Consider the following 10496-nt stretch of genomic DNA (forward strand, 5'->3'; position numbering starts at 1 on the left):
CTACCCTCTTCTCACCCCCAGAGTGGGCGCTGACTCTGGGGCACTGCATTGTGCCCCTGACCCCATTTTCACAAGACTCCTCTGGCCTCTTGCTCCTTCTTGCTCTGCCAAGGACCCAGCACACTGGGGCTGGGAGTGGAAAAGTTGCTGGGTGGGGGGAGGGGGACGCCTGACTGTTCCAGGCCCGAGGGTGACCAGGAGAGAAGAGAGCCAGCACAAACAGAGCCCCAGGAAGACACATGCCTATGTACACGTCTACACACACACCCTCTCATCACCGCAGAGGGGCATTCAGTCCCTCGCCTCTATGCCCGCAGAGGGAAACACCCGTTCCTACAAAGATACCTGGGACCTGGACAGATAAACAGGGACACTCCAAACCACAGGGCCATCTCCTCCCCTTTCTCCCCTCCAGAGACACACACAAACGCCTCTGCAGAGAGAGAGAGGTTCACACCTCAGAAACGAGCACACACACACCTCTCCCCCCTGCTCTATTCCTGCACCAAACTCACACACGTGATGGCACGTGTACTGGTACAGGCTGGCCCCCATCACCCCCAACTCTATCTCCCCCGGGCTGGCTCTGTCTCCCCCATGTTAGATCTGGGGAGGCACTTGAGTCCAGGATATTTCACGGCAGGGACACATTCCCCACCCCCCACGGGAGTGCTCCCAGGATCACAGTCTCATCCCCTTCTACTGTACAGGCTGGAGCTGTGGATACAGTACCCACCCCCCAAGCTGGCACAGCCTGCCCATCACCTTGACAGCCTCTGACATCCTCCCCCACCTCACCCCCTCCCCCGCACACACACAGTCTTCCCACACCCTGCCACTCACACCCGCATCCTTGACACTCTGACACACTTACTCACATAGACTCGCACACACTCTCACCACACCGACACCCCCCCCACACACACACACACACTCCCTAGCTATAGGCACTACAGGGCCCCTGGCACTCACTTTCACACACTCCCTGCCATGATGACTGACACGTGTCCTCCCACGCACAACCCGCTCCACGCTCACTCGCTTTCTAGGACACCCCCATTCACAGCGTGGCAGGCTGGTGGTATTCTCCCCACGACCTCACGGCCTCCCCGTGAAACTCCAAGTACCCACGCCAGGAAGGGGTTAAAGCCAGAGTCCCCGCTGCCGCTCTCCCCTCGGTCTGCCCGCATTATCCTCCCTGCTGGACTCCATCAATAATGCAGCTTCAAGTTCTGGGGAGACGGCAGGGGGCCCCCAGCCCGCTCCCCGGGTCCCGGCTCACACTCCCCGCCCTCCTCCCGGCCCCGGGAGAACACGCTCCTCGGCGCTCATTGGCCCCTGTCTCCTGAGTCCTCCCACCAAGCTCCCGGGCGCCAGGCCCAGGCTGAGGGCACGGGCTGGGCACCCCAAGGCTGGGGCCGGAGGGTGAGACCCGGAGAGCCGGAGCGAGGCAGCGACAGAGACAGACATGCGGAGAGGGAGCAAGGGAGATAGAGGAAGGGCGGAGCGACACTGAGAGAGAGCGAGGGAAGGAGGGGAGAGACAGGGACCCAGACCCGCGAGCCGGGGAGCCCGGGGTGCGGGCGCGAAGGCACCGAGGCACGGTCGAGCCCCGGAGCCCGGCGGGGTAGGCGAGCAGGCGGCCGCCCCCCGCCCCCGCGCCCCCTCCCCTCGCCGGCGCGGTATTTTTATCTGTGCGTGAACAGCCCTCCTGCTCCTCCCCGCCGCACTCAGCCCGCTGTCGCCGCGGCGCCCTGAGCAGCGCGCCTGGACCGCAGCCCCGGACCCCAGCCCCGGACCCCGCGGCGCGCGCCCCGCCCACCGACCACCCGCCCGCCATGGACCCCAAGGACCGCAAGAAGATCCAGTTCTCCGTGCCCGCGCCCCCCAGCCAGCTCGACCCCCGCCAGGTGGAGATGGTAAGGGGGCTGCGCCCCAGCCCCGGCGGCGCCCCCCTCACCCCAGCTAAGCACCCGGGCTCCTCTGCGCTCCGGGGTCTGAAGTGGCCTGGGAGACGGGGGCGAAGTAGTCCCGGGCCCGCCTCGGACGCGGCGGGGACGCGGGGCAGCGCGTGAAGTTCGCTGCAGACTCGTGCAACTTTTTCCCCGGGGCCTCGGTCCTCATCCCGGGGCGGGAGAATCCCGGGCGGCCCCGGGGAGGGCAGACGGTCCTCTGGACCCTGCACAGTGTCCTCGTTCCCTAAACTTCCACGCGGACCACTGGTGCCGCTCAGATGTGAGAAACATGGTACACTGACCTATGACACAGAGCAGGCCTCCGCCCAGCTGCCCCACGCTCTGGCTTTCTCTCTAGTTCCACCCTGCGTGCCTGGGCTGGGGTCGCCAGAACCTTGTTCTGACCTCTAGACAGAGCCACAACATGGCAACATGGGGGGGAGGGGAGGGGTGATGACCAGTCATCACAGAAGCCAGAAGTCCTCCCACAGACAACTGAGTTCTCTGGACAGCCTTTCTGGGGACTGGAGGCCTTCAAGGGCTTGAGGTGGGGGTGGGGGGTGGGATGTGATGGAGGGAGAGAAGAGGGTTCTGCCCCCCACCCGCAACCTAGCCATTCACTTGTTGCTGAGATGCAGCTGGCACCCCACAGCGCAGTGAGAGTGGAGCCAAGTCATTCTGGGGAGAGCTAGGCGGCCATGGGGGCAGGTTGGGTCCCCGGCCCAAGCAGCTTTTGGTCTGGAGGGCAGTGTTGGGAGCTTGGCAGAGGGAGGTGGCAGTTTCAGCTTAATTCACCTGGTTCTCTTTGTACATTTCCCTGGAGCTCAGAGGGGACCTAATTAACTGACAGTTGGTCTGATTGCCAAGCTGGGGGGAAGGGGGGTGAGTCACTAGGAGTGCTCAGTGCGTCCCCCACCCCCCCGGTTCAGCTTGGCTCATGTACCAAGGATGGCAACTTTTTGTTTTTTATGAGGACTGGGTGAAGAGTTCTGCAGCCTGAGAAATACTGCTAGAGGGACCCAGAGCCAGGTCCCCAGAGACCACACCCAGGCCCCTGTGGGTCTGCGGGTCAGACCCACACCTGAGCCTCAGTGTGAGGTTGGAGGTGCCTGCAGTACCAGGCTCAGCCTCCCTCTGCAACTGGATCCACTTTCCCTGGAGCCCTTGAGCTGACCTTAGATAGGCAGGGCCATGTGGGTGCCATGGCCCATGGGGCATCTTCCACAGCCAGCTTCAGGTCCTGAGGTCTGATGTCTTCAAAAATGAGAGAGGAAGGGCCTTGGTAGGGGAAGACAGAAAGGGAGGTGGCAGTTCTGGAGTAGCCATGGAGTGGGATGGGCGTCAGCTGGGAGCCAGTGATGCATTTTTCTTGTCCCTTCCCTGCCTTGGCATGCTGTGTGACTTTGAGCTCTTTGCTGAACCTCTCTGAGCCTTGGGTTTTCACCTTGGTAAAATGAGGGGGTTGGGTGAGCTATGGAGTTCCTTACAGCTCTGACAGTCTTTGATTCAAAGGTTCCCTGGGGACTCCAAAGCACTGTTTGTTCCCTGCTGCCTGGGTAGGGGGTGGGGAGTGGGCTGCAGGTGTCTGTCCTGCACCCCCTCCTCCCCATCTCTTTCTCTGTCTTCTTAGATCCGGCGCAGGAGACCAACCCCTGCCATGCTGTTCCGGCTCTCAGAGCACTCCTCGCCAGGTGGGCCCCTACCCTGCCCCCTAGTCCTGGCCCCATCCTAACCCTGATGCCTTCTTGAGGCCCCTGCCAAAGTCCCATGAGTAGGAGACTGAGCAGAAGATGGGGGGGTTAAGGTCTGGGAGCACAGCTCCATTGGGTTCATTTATTGACCAGGCACCTCCCAACACCAGGAGGGAAAGGGCACAGAGACTGAGCCTTTGGGGAAAGTAATTCAGATTCTTTCTCTCTTCTCTCTCTCCCTCTTCCCTCTTCTTCCTGGCTCGGTTCACTGGTGGCCTCCCTCAGAGGAGGACGCCTCACCCCACCAGGTGAGTTTCCAGGGGCAGCTGGAAGGAGGGATGCCAGGGCCCTTTGTGATGGGGTGGAGGGGATTACTTCCCAGCTAACACAGCGTGCCACCCAGGAGGACATTAGCATATCAATTGGCACCTCAGTGAGAGTGCCTGGTGCCAGGGTGCCACCAGCACCCTGCCCTTGTCTTTCCTCTGCCCTTGTCTTTCCTCTGCTCAGACTCAGGCTGGGCCTCCAGAAGCCAGGGTCCTGCTCTGAGCCAGGCCATGGCTATGGAGCTCCTCCCAAAGCCACCAGTTAGCCTCAGCCTCAGTGCAGGAGGTGCAGGACCCGAGGGGCAGCAGTGCCTGGGCCTGGACCTGAGAACAGAGGCTAGACCAGTCTGCCCGGGTTGCCTTGGTGGGATGGAATGGAGGGAGGGTGAAGGAAAGGGGCCTCTGTAAGCCCATTTAACCTGGCACTTCCCCAGCAGAGAGCCTCAGGAGAGGGGCACCACCTCAAGTCGAAGAGAGCCAACCCCTGTGCCTACACACCCCCCTCGCTGAAAGGTACTGTCCCCCACCCATCAGTTGGGCTGTCCCCTTGAGCCCGGCCACTGGGCTGACATTGGGTGTGTGTGTGACATGTTGAGCTTTTGTTGGTGGGGAGGGATAGTCTTGTGTACCCACCCCAATCCCTACTTAGAGACTAATTCTTTCTTAATTTGGCCTTGTAAAAAGAAGGAGCCCAGAGGCTGAAAAGGGTGGCATGGGTCTTAAAATCAGGTTGTGGGGTTGAAAGAAAAGAGGTACATAACAAGTAGGCATCAACATAAAGAGACTCAGCTCTGCACCTCCTTTGCAAGCAAGCACTGAACCACCTCCCCCTCCTGCTCCCCGAAGGGCACCTTCTTTGGGCTGCACCCCTTGCTCTCCTCTCCCATTCCCGTGCCATTTGCACAGGTCTGCACACTGATGCTTCTGTTCCTGCTTTTCCTTTCTATACCAAAAGGCAAGTCATTCCTATAGCACTCACTTATCAAACACCTAGTGTATGCCAGGCCCCCCTGGTGGGCGCTGGGCAAAAATAAGAGTAAGATTTGGCCTCAGCCCTCCTGGGGCCCTTCACCTCAAAGGGTCAGGGAGAGTTACAGAGGAGAGGGTGTTTAAGCTTGGATGGGAAGGATGAATAAGAATTCCACAGGCAGGCCAGGCATGGAGGGGCATTCCAGGGAGAGGGAGGAAGGTGTGCAAAGGGAAGCAGGTGTGAAATCACAGGGGTCTTCAGGGCCGGCCTGGAGACTTGGCTTCCAGGGGGAGCTGGGGGAGATACACCTGGAGGAGAAGATGGGACAGGCGGGGGTGTGGGGAGGGTCTCTTCCTAAGTAAGCCTTAGGATGCCTTCCTACACCCACCTCAGCTCCCACCTGAGGCTCTTCCTGCCTGGCCAGCCCCTCCTCCCACGGAGGCTGGGAGGGAGGGAACCAGAAGGGTGTGCGGAGAGCTCCCTCCAGGGTGGGTTTAATGAGTTCCCAGTAACCGGCCAAGGTCAACAGGTGCACCTGTCAGCCTGCCGGCCAAGGTTGGGAGCAGAGAGACTGGGGGGAGAGGAGAGAAGGGCAGGTGCCCTTTCTCTTCCTCAAGGACAGGACGATGCAGGGACAGCAAGCGGGCAGTGGGTTCAGCTTTTGGAAGGACTTCCTACCGGTAGGGATGTGGGGAAGGCCAGCCCCCGAAGCAGGCATGAGGGAAGAGGTGGCATCTTCTCAGGAGAGAATATGAGAAATCTCTCTCCTCCCCATCCTGGGCTGGGGTGGGGGCAAGTGCGTGTGAGAGGGAAGAACTACCCTTGGACTCTTGATTGTGAGCAAGGGGCAGAGGGCTGGGGTGAAAAAGATGGCCAGAAATGTGCCCCCACCCCCGTGGCCCCTTTGGGCTGCAACTTAAGGAGGGTCTGAATGGGGAGAGGCAGGGCGGTGGAAAGGGGCCAGGAGAGGGGTGCGGGGGCTGTGCTGGAGACCTTGGAGCTTGAAAAGGGACACTTGGGTGGGGGGAACTCAGGTTCCCAGAGCTGGAGACAGAGGGATTAGGAGACAGTTGGGAGGATGAGGGGGAGACCCCAGAGAGCCCTGCGAGGCACGAGGCAGGCGAGGCACGCGGGAGGCTCACGGGGCGCCAGCACAGGGCTGTGCACACCTATTGTTGACACTGTGGCTCACGAACTGAAGAACTGAACTCTCCTCCCCCGGCTGCTCGAGCTGCCACCTCCTCTCCTTCCTCCCTCCCTTCCCCAACGCTCAGAGGACCCTTCTGAACCTGCAGGGCACGGTGTTATAGGCTTTGGCTCCTTTCTGGGCAGGGAAAGCATCTGGCAGGGTGGGGGACTTGTAGGGGGAGAAGCTCAGGGCCCCCAAGGAAGGGTGGACATTGAGTCTTGGCTTGAGGGGGGTTCTCCAAGGCCGAACTCTCACACTTGGTTCAAGGTGAAGCTTTGCCGTGTCCCCAAGGACAGGGCGGGGTAATTTATTGCGCTTTTATTGCCTGGGTAGCTTGCCCAGAGCCAGCAGGAGGCACCGGGTGGAGCTCGGGGCAAGGCAGGGCAGCAGGCAGGCACAATGCACCCTCTGTGCCTGTCCCTGAGTTGGCAGGAGAGCGGTGCCCTGCTCCCTCCACTGGAGGTTTCCAGCCTGGATCTGCCCCCTTTGGGCTTTCTGAGGGGAGGGGCTGCCTGCGGAGCAAGGAGTAGCTGCAGCAACTGCAGGTCCCAGCTCTTAGGCATCTGGTCTCTGGGCCTTGAGTTTAGTGACCCAAATGCTCTAAAATCCCACCAGCTCCTGGCCTCCCTGCTGCCTCTGTCCTAGCCACTCCTCCCAGGGTCCCCTCAACCCCTGCCATTCTCCCAGAGTCCCCCAGCCCTGGCCCCTTTCTCCTAACCCCTTATTCCCTTCCATCTTTTGGAAACTTCTCTCCAGCTGCCCACACTGTTCCCTTGCTAGGTCCTATCCCAGCAGGCCTTGGTGGCGTTGGGGGGGTGCGTGGTGTTCGCTGCTTTCTAGGTCACCGCAGAGGGAGTTGAAGCTTGGGGATGTGGGTCAAGATTGTGGGGGCTGCATCTGGGCATGCCGCATCCCCAGGCACGGACTTCACTGGCTGCAGACTATTATGTCCTTAGCCTCAGAACTGTTCCTACCTCTTAGAGCCTGGGGCAGAGGTGTGTGGGGTAGCATCTATAATGGGGCAGTGCCAGGGAGTGGGGACCAAGCCCAGCATGGGGTGGTGGGCAGGATCGGGGTGAGCAGTGAGCCCTAAGCAGGCTGGGCACTCCCCTAGAAATTGAAAGGGACAAATCCCCCAGGGCCTGGCCCACAGGCCCTGTGCCTTCTCCAGGGGCTGTAGCTGGTGGACAAGCTCCCGAGCCAGGGAATGTTAAGCTGCTGCTGTACCCGCCTGGTCTTGTCCGGCTTGGCAGGAGCTGCCTGGTGCCAGCCTCTGGGGGAGCAGCATCTTTGGACAGCTTAAGAGCCAAACATGATCAAGAGTCTACCCCCTGCTGCTTCTGCCCTGGTCTGGCCCCCAGCAGGCTGACCTGCAGCTTTTAGCTTTTGAACTAGACCCCTGTGGGGGATTAGCTCTGTCCCAGGCCCACAGGAAGGAGGCTGGGGACTGGGCCACATGCCTCTCCCGCTTCTTGGGCCTGGCTGACCCCTGCCTTCCCGGTCCCCCTGTGCCAGCTGTGCAGCGCATTGCTGAGTCTCACCTGCAGTCCATCAGCAACGTGGGTGAGAACCAGGCCTCAGAGGAGGAGGATGAGCTGGGGGAGCTGCGGGAGCTGGGCTACCCAAGAGAGGAAGAAGAGGAGGAGGAGGAGGATGACGAAGAAGAGGAGGAGGAGGAGGACAGCCAGGCTGAAATCCTGAAGGGCAGCAGGGGGTCTGGTAAGCTGACCGGGCTGTGAAGCCTGGGTTCCACCCCCACAGATAAGGTGGGATCCCCCTTGAGTGTCCTGGAACACCCCCTCCCGGTTCACAGTTTCTCACACATGTAAAGGGCCTCCCCACTCTCTCATCCCACAGGATGCCTTGCACTCAGCCTTACCTGAACACCTGGGCTGTTCCCATCCTTGACTCAGTCCTTCTCCCAATCAGGTTTCCTCTAATAATTCCTCTCTTCCCTAAGAATTCAGGCAAGGCCACCTGAGGTTTGAAGCTAGACCCAAGAAAGGACTTTCCATCCACGGCAGTTGGGAGGTGCAAGGAGATGGGGGATAGTGGACTAAGAGTATCCAGTGCCCCCATCGCCTGCATTTCTGAACACAGGATGTGGTCTCTGCTGGGAGGCACAGGGCTGGTTGATAAGTCCTCTCCAGGAACCTGTGGCTCTTTTCCCCTTTTTTATTTCCTAGGCTGGAGGTGAGAGGGTGCCCTCTAGTGTCTAGATGGAGAATGTAGGATTCAAGAACCAACTGCGTTGGCCGCAGCTCCAACCGCAGCTGCCTGGGAAGAGAGGGGCCAGGGAGGGGCTTGAAACCTACACAGAAGGCCTCAGAGCTAGAGACGCCAAATCCCAAAATCTCCACAGGGAGTCCCAAGGCCCAGAGAATTCCTAGGCAGGAAGATCTCAGCCCTCCCAGGACTGTTTTTCTAGGCCCAGGCCAGCCACATCTGTCCCTGCCAGTGCACCTTAAACGTTCTGGTGCCATTATTTATGGGGATGAAAAATAGCCAACCACTCCTGCTTGAAGTGTCCATCCCTTTGCACCCCCCAAAAATGGCGTGGGCCTCCTCTCTGCCTTGGCAGCGGGGGCATCGGCCATGGGAGCAAAAGCTCCAGCTGGAAGAGGTGAGTCAACTCCCACTGGGACCCCCCCAGGACAGGTGAAGAGGAGGTGAGAGGAGACTGCTCCCTTAGGAAAGCAGCAGGGCAGTGGGTCAAACGACAAGATGACCAAGGAGCAATATCAATTGCCACCAATCTTGGAGCAGCTCCTAGGTGCCGGCGCTGGGCTGCAGGGTATTAACTATTATCTTATTTAAGGCAGTCTACACAACTTCCCTCTTACCATCCCCTTCAAAGAGGTAACAACGGACCTATCTAAGTCATATGGCTAGTCATTGCAAGAGCTGTCTTAGTCCAGTGCTCTCTCCACTATACCATGATACCCTCAGGAAGCTTAGCCACAGCCAGCTGAGAGACTTGGCTCCTGTTCCAGGACAGCCAGATGGATACTCAGAGCCTGTGCTTTTACCCCTTCTTTCCTGTCCACAGCTGGGCAGAAGACTACTTGTGGCCAAGGTCTGGAGGGTCCCTGGGAGCGCCCGCCTCCTCTGGATGAGCCCCAGAGAGACGGAAGCTCTGAGGACCAAGTGGAAGATCCGGCATTAAATGGTGAGGTTTGGGGGGGGGGGAGGGGCTGGGGAGGCGGGGCTGGGATCTTGGTGGGCGTGGCCAGACCCTAAGTCCATCTGCTTGCCTTACAGAACCTGGGGAGGAGCCACAGCGCCCTGCTCACCCTGAACCTGGCACATAGGCACCAGCCCTGCATCTCCCAGAAGAAGTGGCAAGGGCATTGCTGTTCCGTAGAAACCCACTCTGTCCCCACCCTACTTTGTACCCTTCCCCTCACTTGCTAGGGCTGCGGCTTCTGACTTAGAAGACTAGGGCTGGTCTGTGTTTGCTTGTCTGCCCACCTTTGGCTGATGCCCAGAGTCCCTGGGCACTTGCTGCCTGATGCCTACCCCTGCCAGTCATTCCCCCATTCACCCAGTGGGTGGTGGGATGTGAGAGAGCTTGCATTGGGAAATCCAGTAAATGGGGGACAAAGGTTCATCCTTCACAAGTCTACTCCCCAGATCCTCTCCCCTGGGCACAGGAAACCCACAGGGCAGGACCCTAAGATCTGGGGAAAGAGGGTACTGAGAACTTTAAGTGCCCATAGATCCTTCTCCATCCCCTGGGGAATTCCAAGTCACCACCCCTCTCACTGGCTTCTACCAGGCCCCAGGATTCAGGCATCCTTTCCACAGCCTCAACATTTTGGAAATCTTCCCCTTATCAACTGCTCCCCAGCCTGGGTGCCTGGAAGATGCACTGGCAGAGGCTGCTTTGTTGCATTTTGTTTGTGCTTTGATGCCAGGAATGCCGCCTAGTATAAGTCCTTAGGGGGGCACATGGTGGGGGAGCCAGGCTCTCCTTGTCCTCCAGCTGCTCTGCCCCCTTCCCTTCTTCCCTGACTCCAGGACTGAACCGCTCCCATGCTGTAATAAATCTTTGTAAATAACTGCTGAGACTTCTCTTTCAGGGGAAAGGAGAGGGAGGAGGTAACAGGTTTCCCTGTTACCCTGTGGTGGTCATCCAAGGGTCAGGTCCTCGACCCTAGTGTCCAGTCCTCTAGTTTGGAGCCTTGACTGCTGACAAGCTCCGAGCCCTCTTGGGAAGGACCACAGGAGTTCTAGATCCTGCTGGGGATGGCTGAAAGAGGCAGAGGGGGAAAGAGGAGTCCTTCAAGAGTAACTGGATTCCTCCAAAGGGCCTGTCCCCCAGCCCCACGGGCCTCCCCTCAGGAAGATCCCCTTTTTTCTCCA

The 10496-nt window shown here is 59.5% G+C and overlaps 1 protein-coding gene across 2 annotated transcripts; it reads left to right on the plus strand.

Moving 5' to 3' along the window:
- The first annotated feature begins 1373 nt into the window (after window positions 1-1373).
- Window positions 1374-10192, plus strand: PPP1R1B (protein phosphatase 1 regulatory inhibitor subunit 1B). 2 transcript variants are annotated; one of them, XM_059907157.1, is made up of 7 exons: window positions 1374-1919; window positions 3586-3646; window positions 3932-3954; window positions 4407-4485; window positions 7647-7850; window positions 9181-9300; window positions 9393-10192. In XM_059907157.1, the coding sequence occupies exons 1-7, from the start codon at window positions 1839-1841 to the stop codon at window positions 9440-9442; spliced, it is 618 nt and encodes a 205-aa protein (XP_059763140.1). In that variant the 5' UTR covers window positions 1374-1838; the 3' UTR covers window positions 9443-10192. The 2 variants fall into 2 exon arrangements, with proteins under 2 accessions (XP_059763140.1, XP_059763141.1); XM_059907158.1 differs by having other exon boundaries at window positions 4410-4485.
- The last annotated feature ends 304 nt before the right edge of the window (window positions 10193-10496 follow it).

This window comes from Balaenoptera ricei, chromosome 20 (assembly GCF_028023285.1).
Source record: "Balaenoptera ricei isolate mBalRic1 chromosome 20, mBalRic1.hap2, whole genome shotgun sequence".
Taxonomy (NCBI): Eukaryota; Metazoa; Chordata; class Mammalia; order Artiodactyla; family Balaenopteridae; genus Balaenoptera; species Balaenoptera ricei.

Excerpts from the sequence above, each read along its gene's own strand:
- PPP1R1B (XM_059907157.1), top strand. The coding sequence starts at position 1,839 with ATGGACCCCAAGGACCGCAAGAAGATCCAGTTCTCCGTGCCCGCGCCC. Across the intron at positions 3,955-4,406 it reads AGGACGCCTCACCCCACCAG|CAGAGAGCCTCAGGAGAGGG; the intron begins GTGAGTTTCCAG and ends GCACTTCCCCAG. Across the intron at positions 7,851-9,180 it reads GAAGGGCAGCAGGGGGTCTG|CTGGGCAGAAGACTACTTGT; the intron begins GTAAGCTGACCG and ends TCCTGTCCACAG.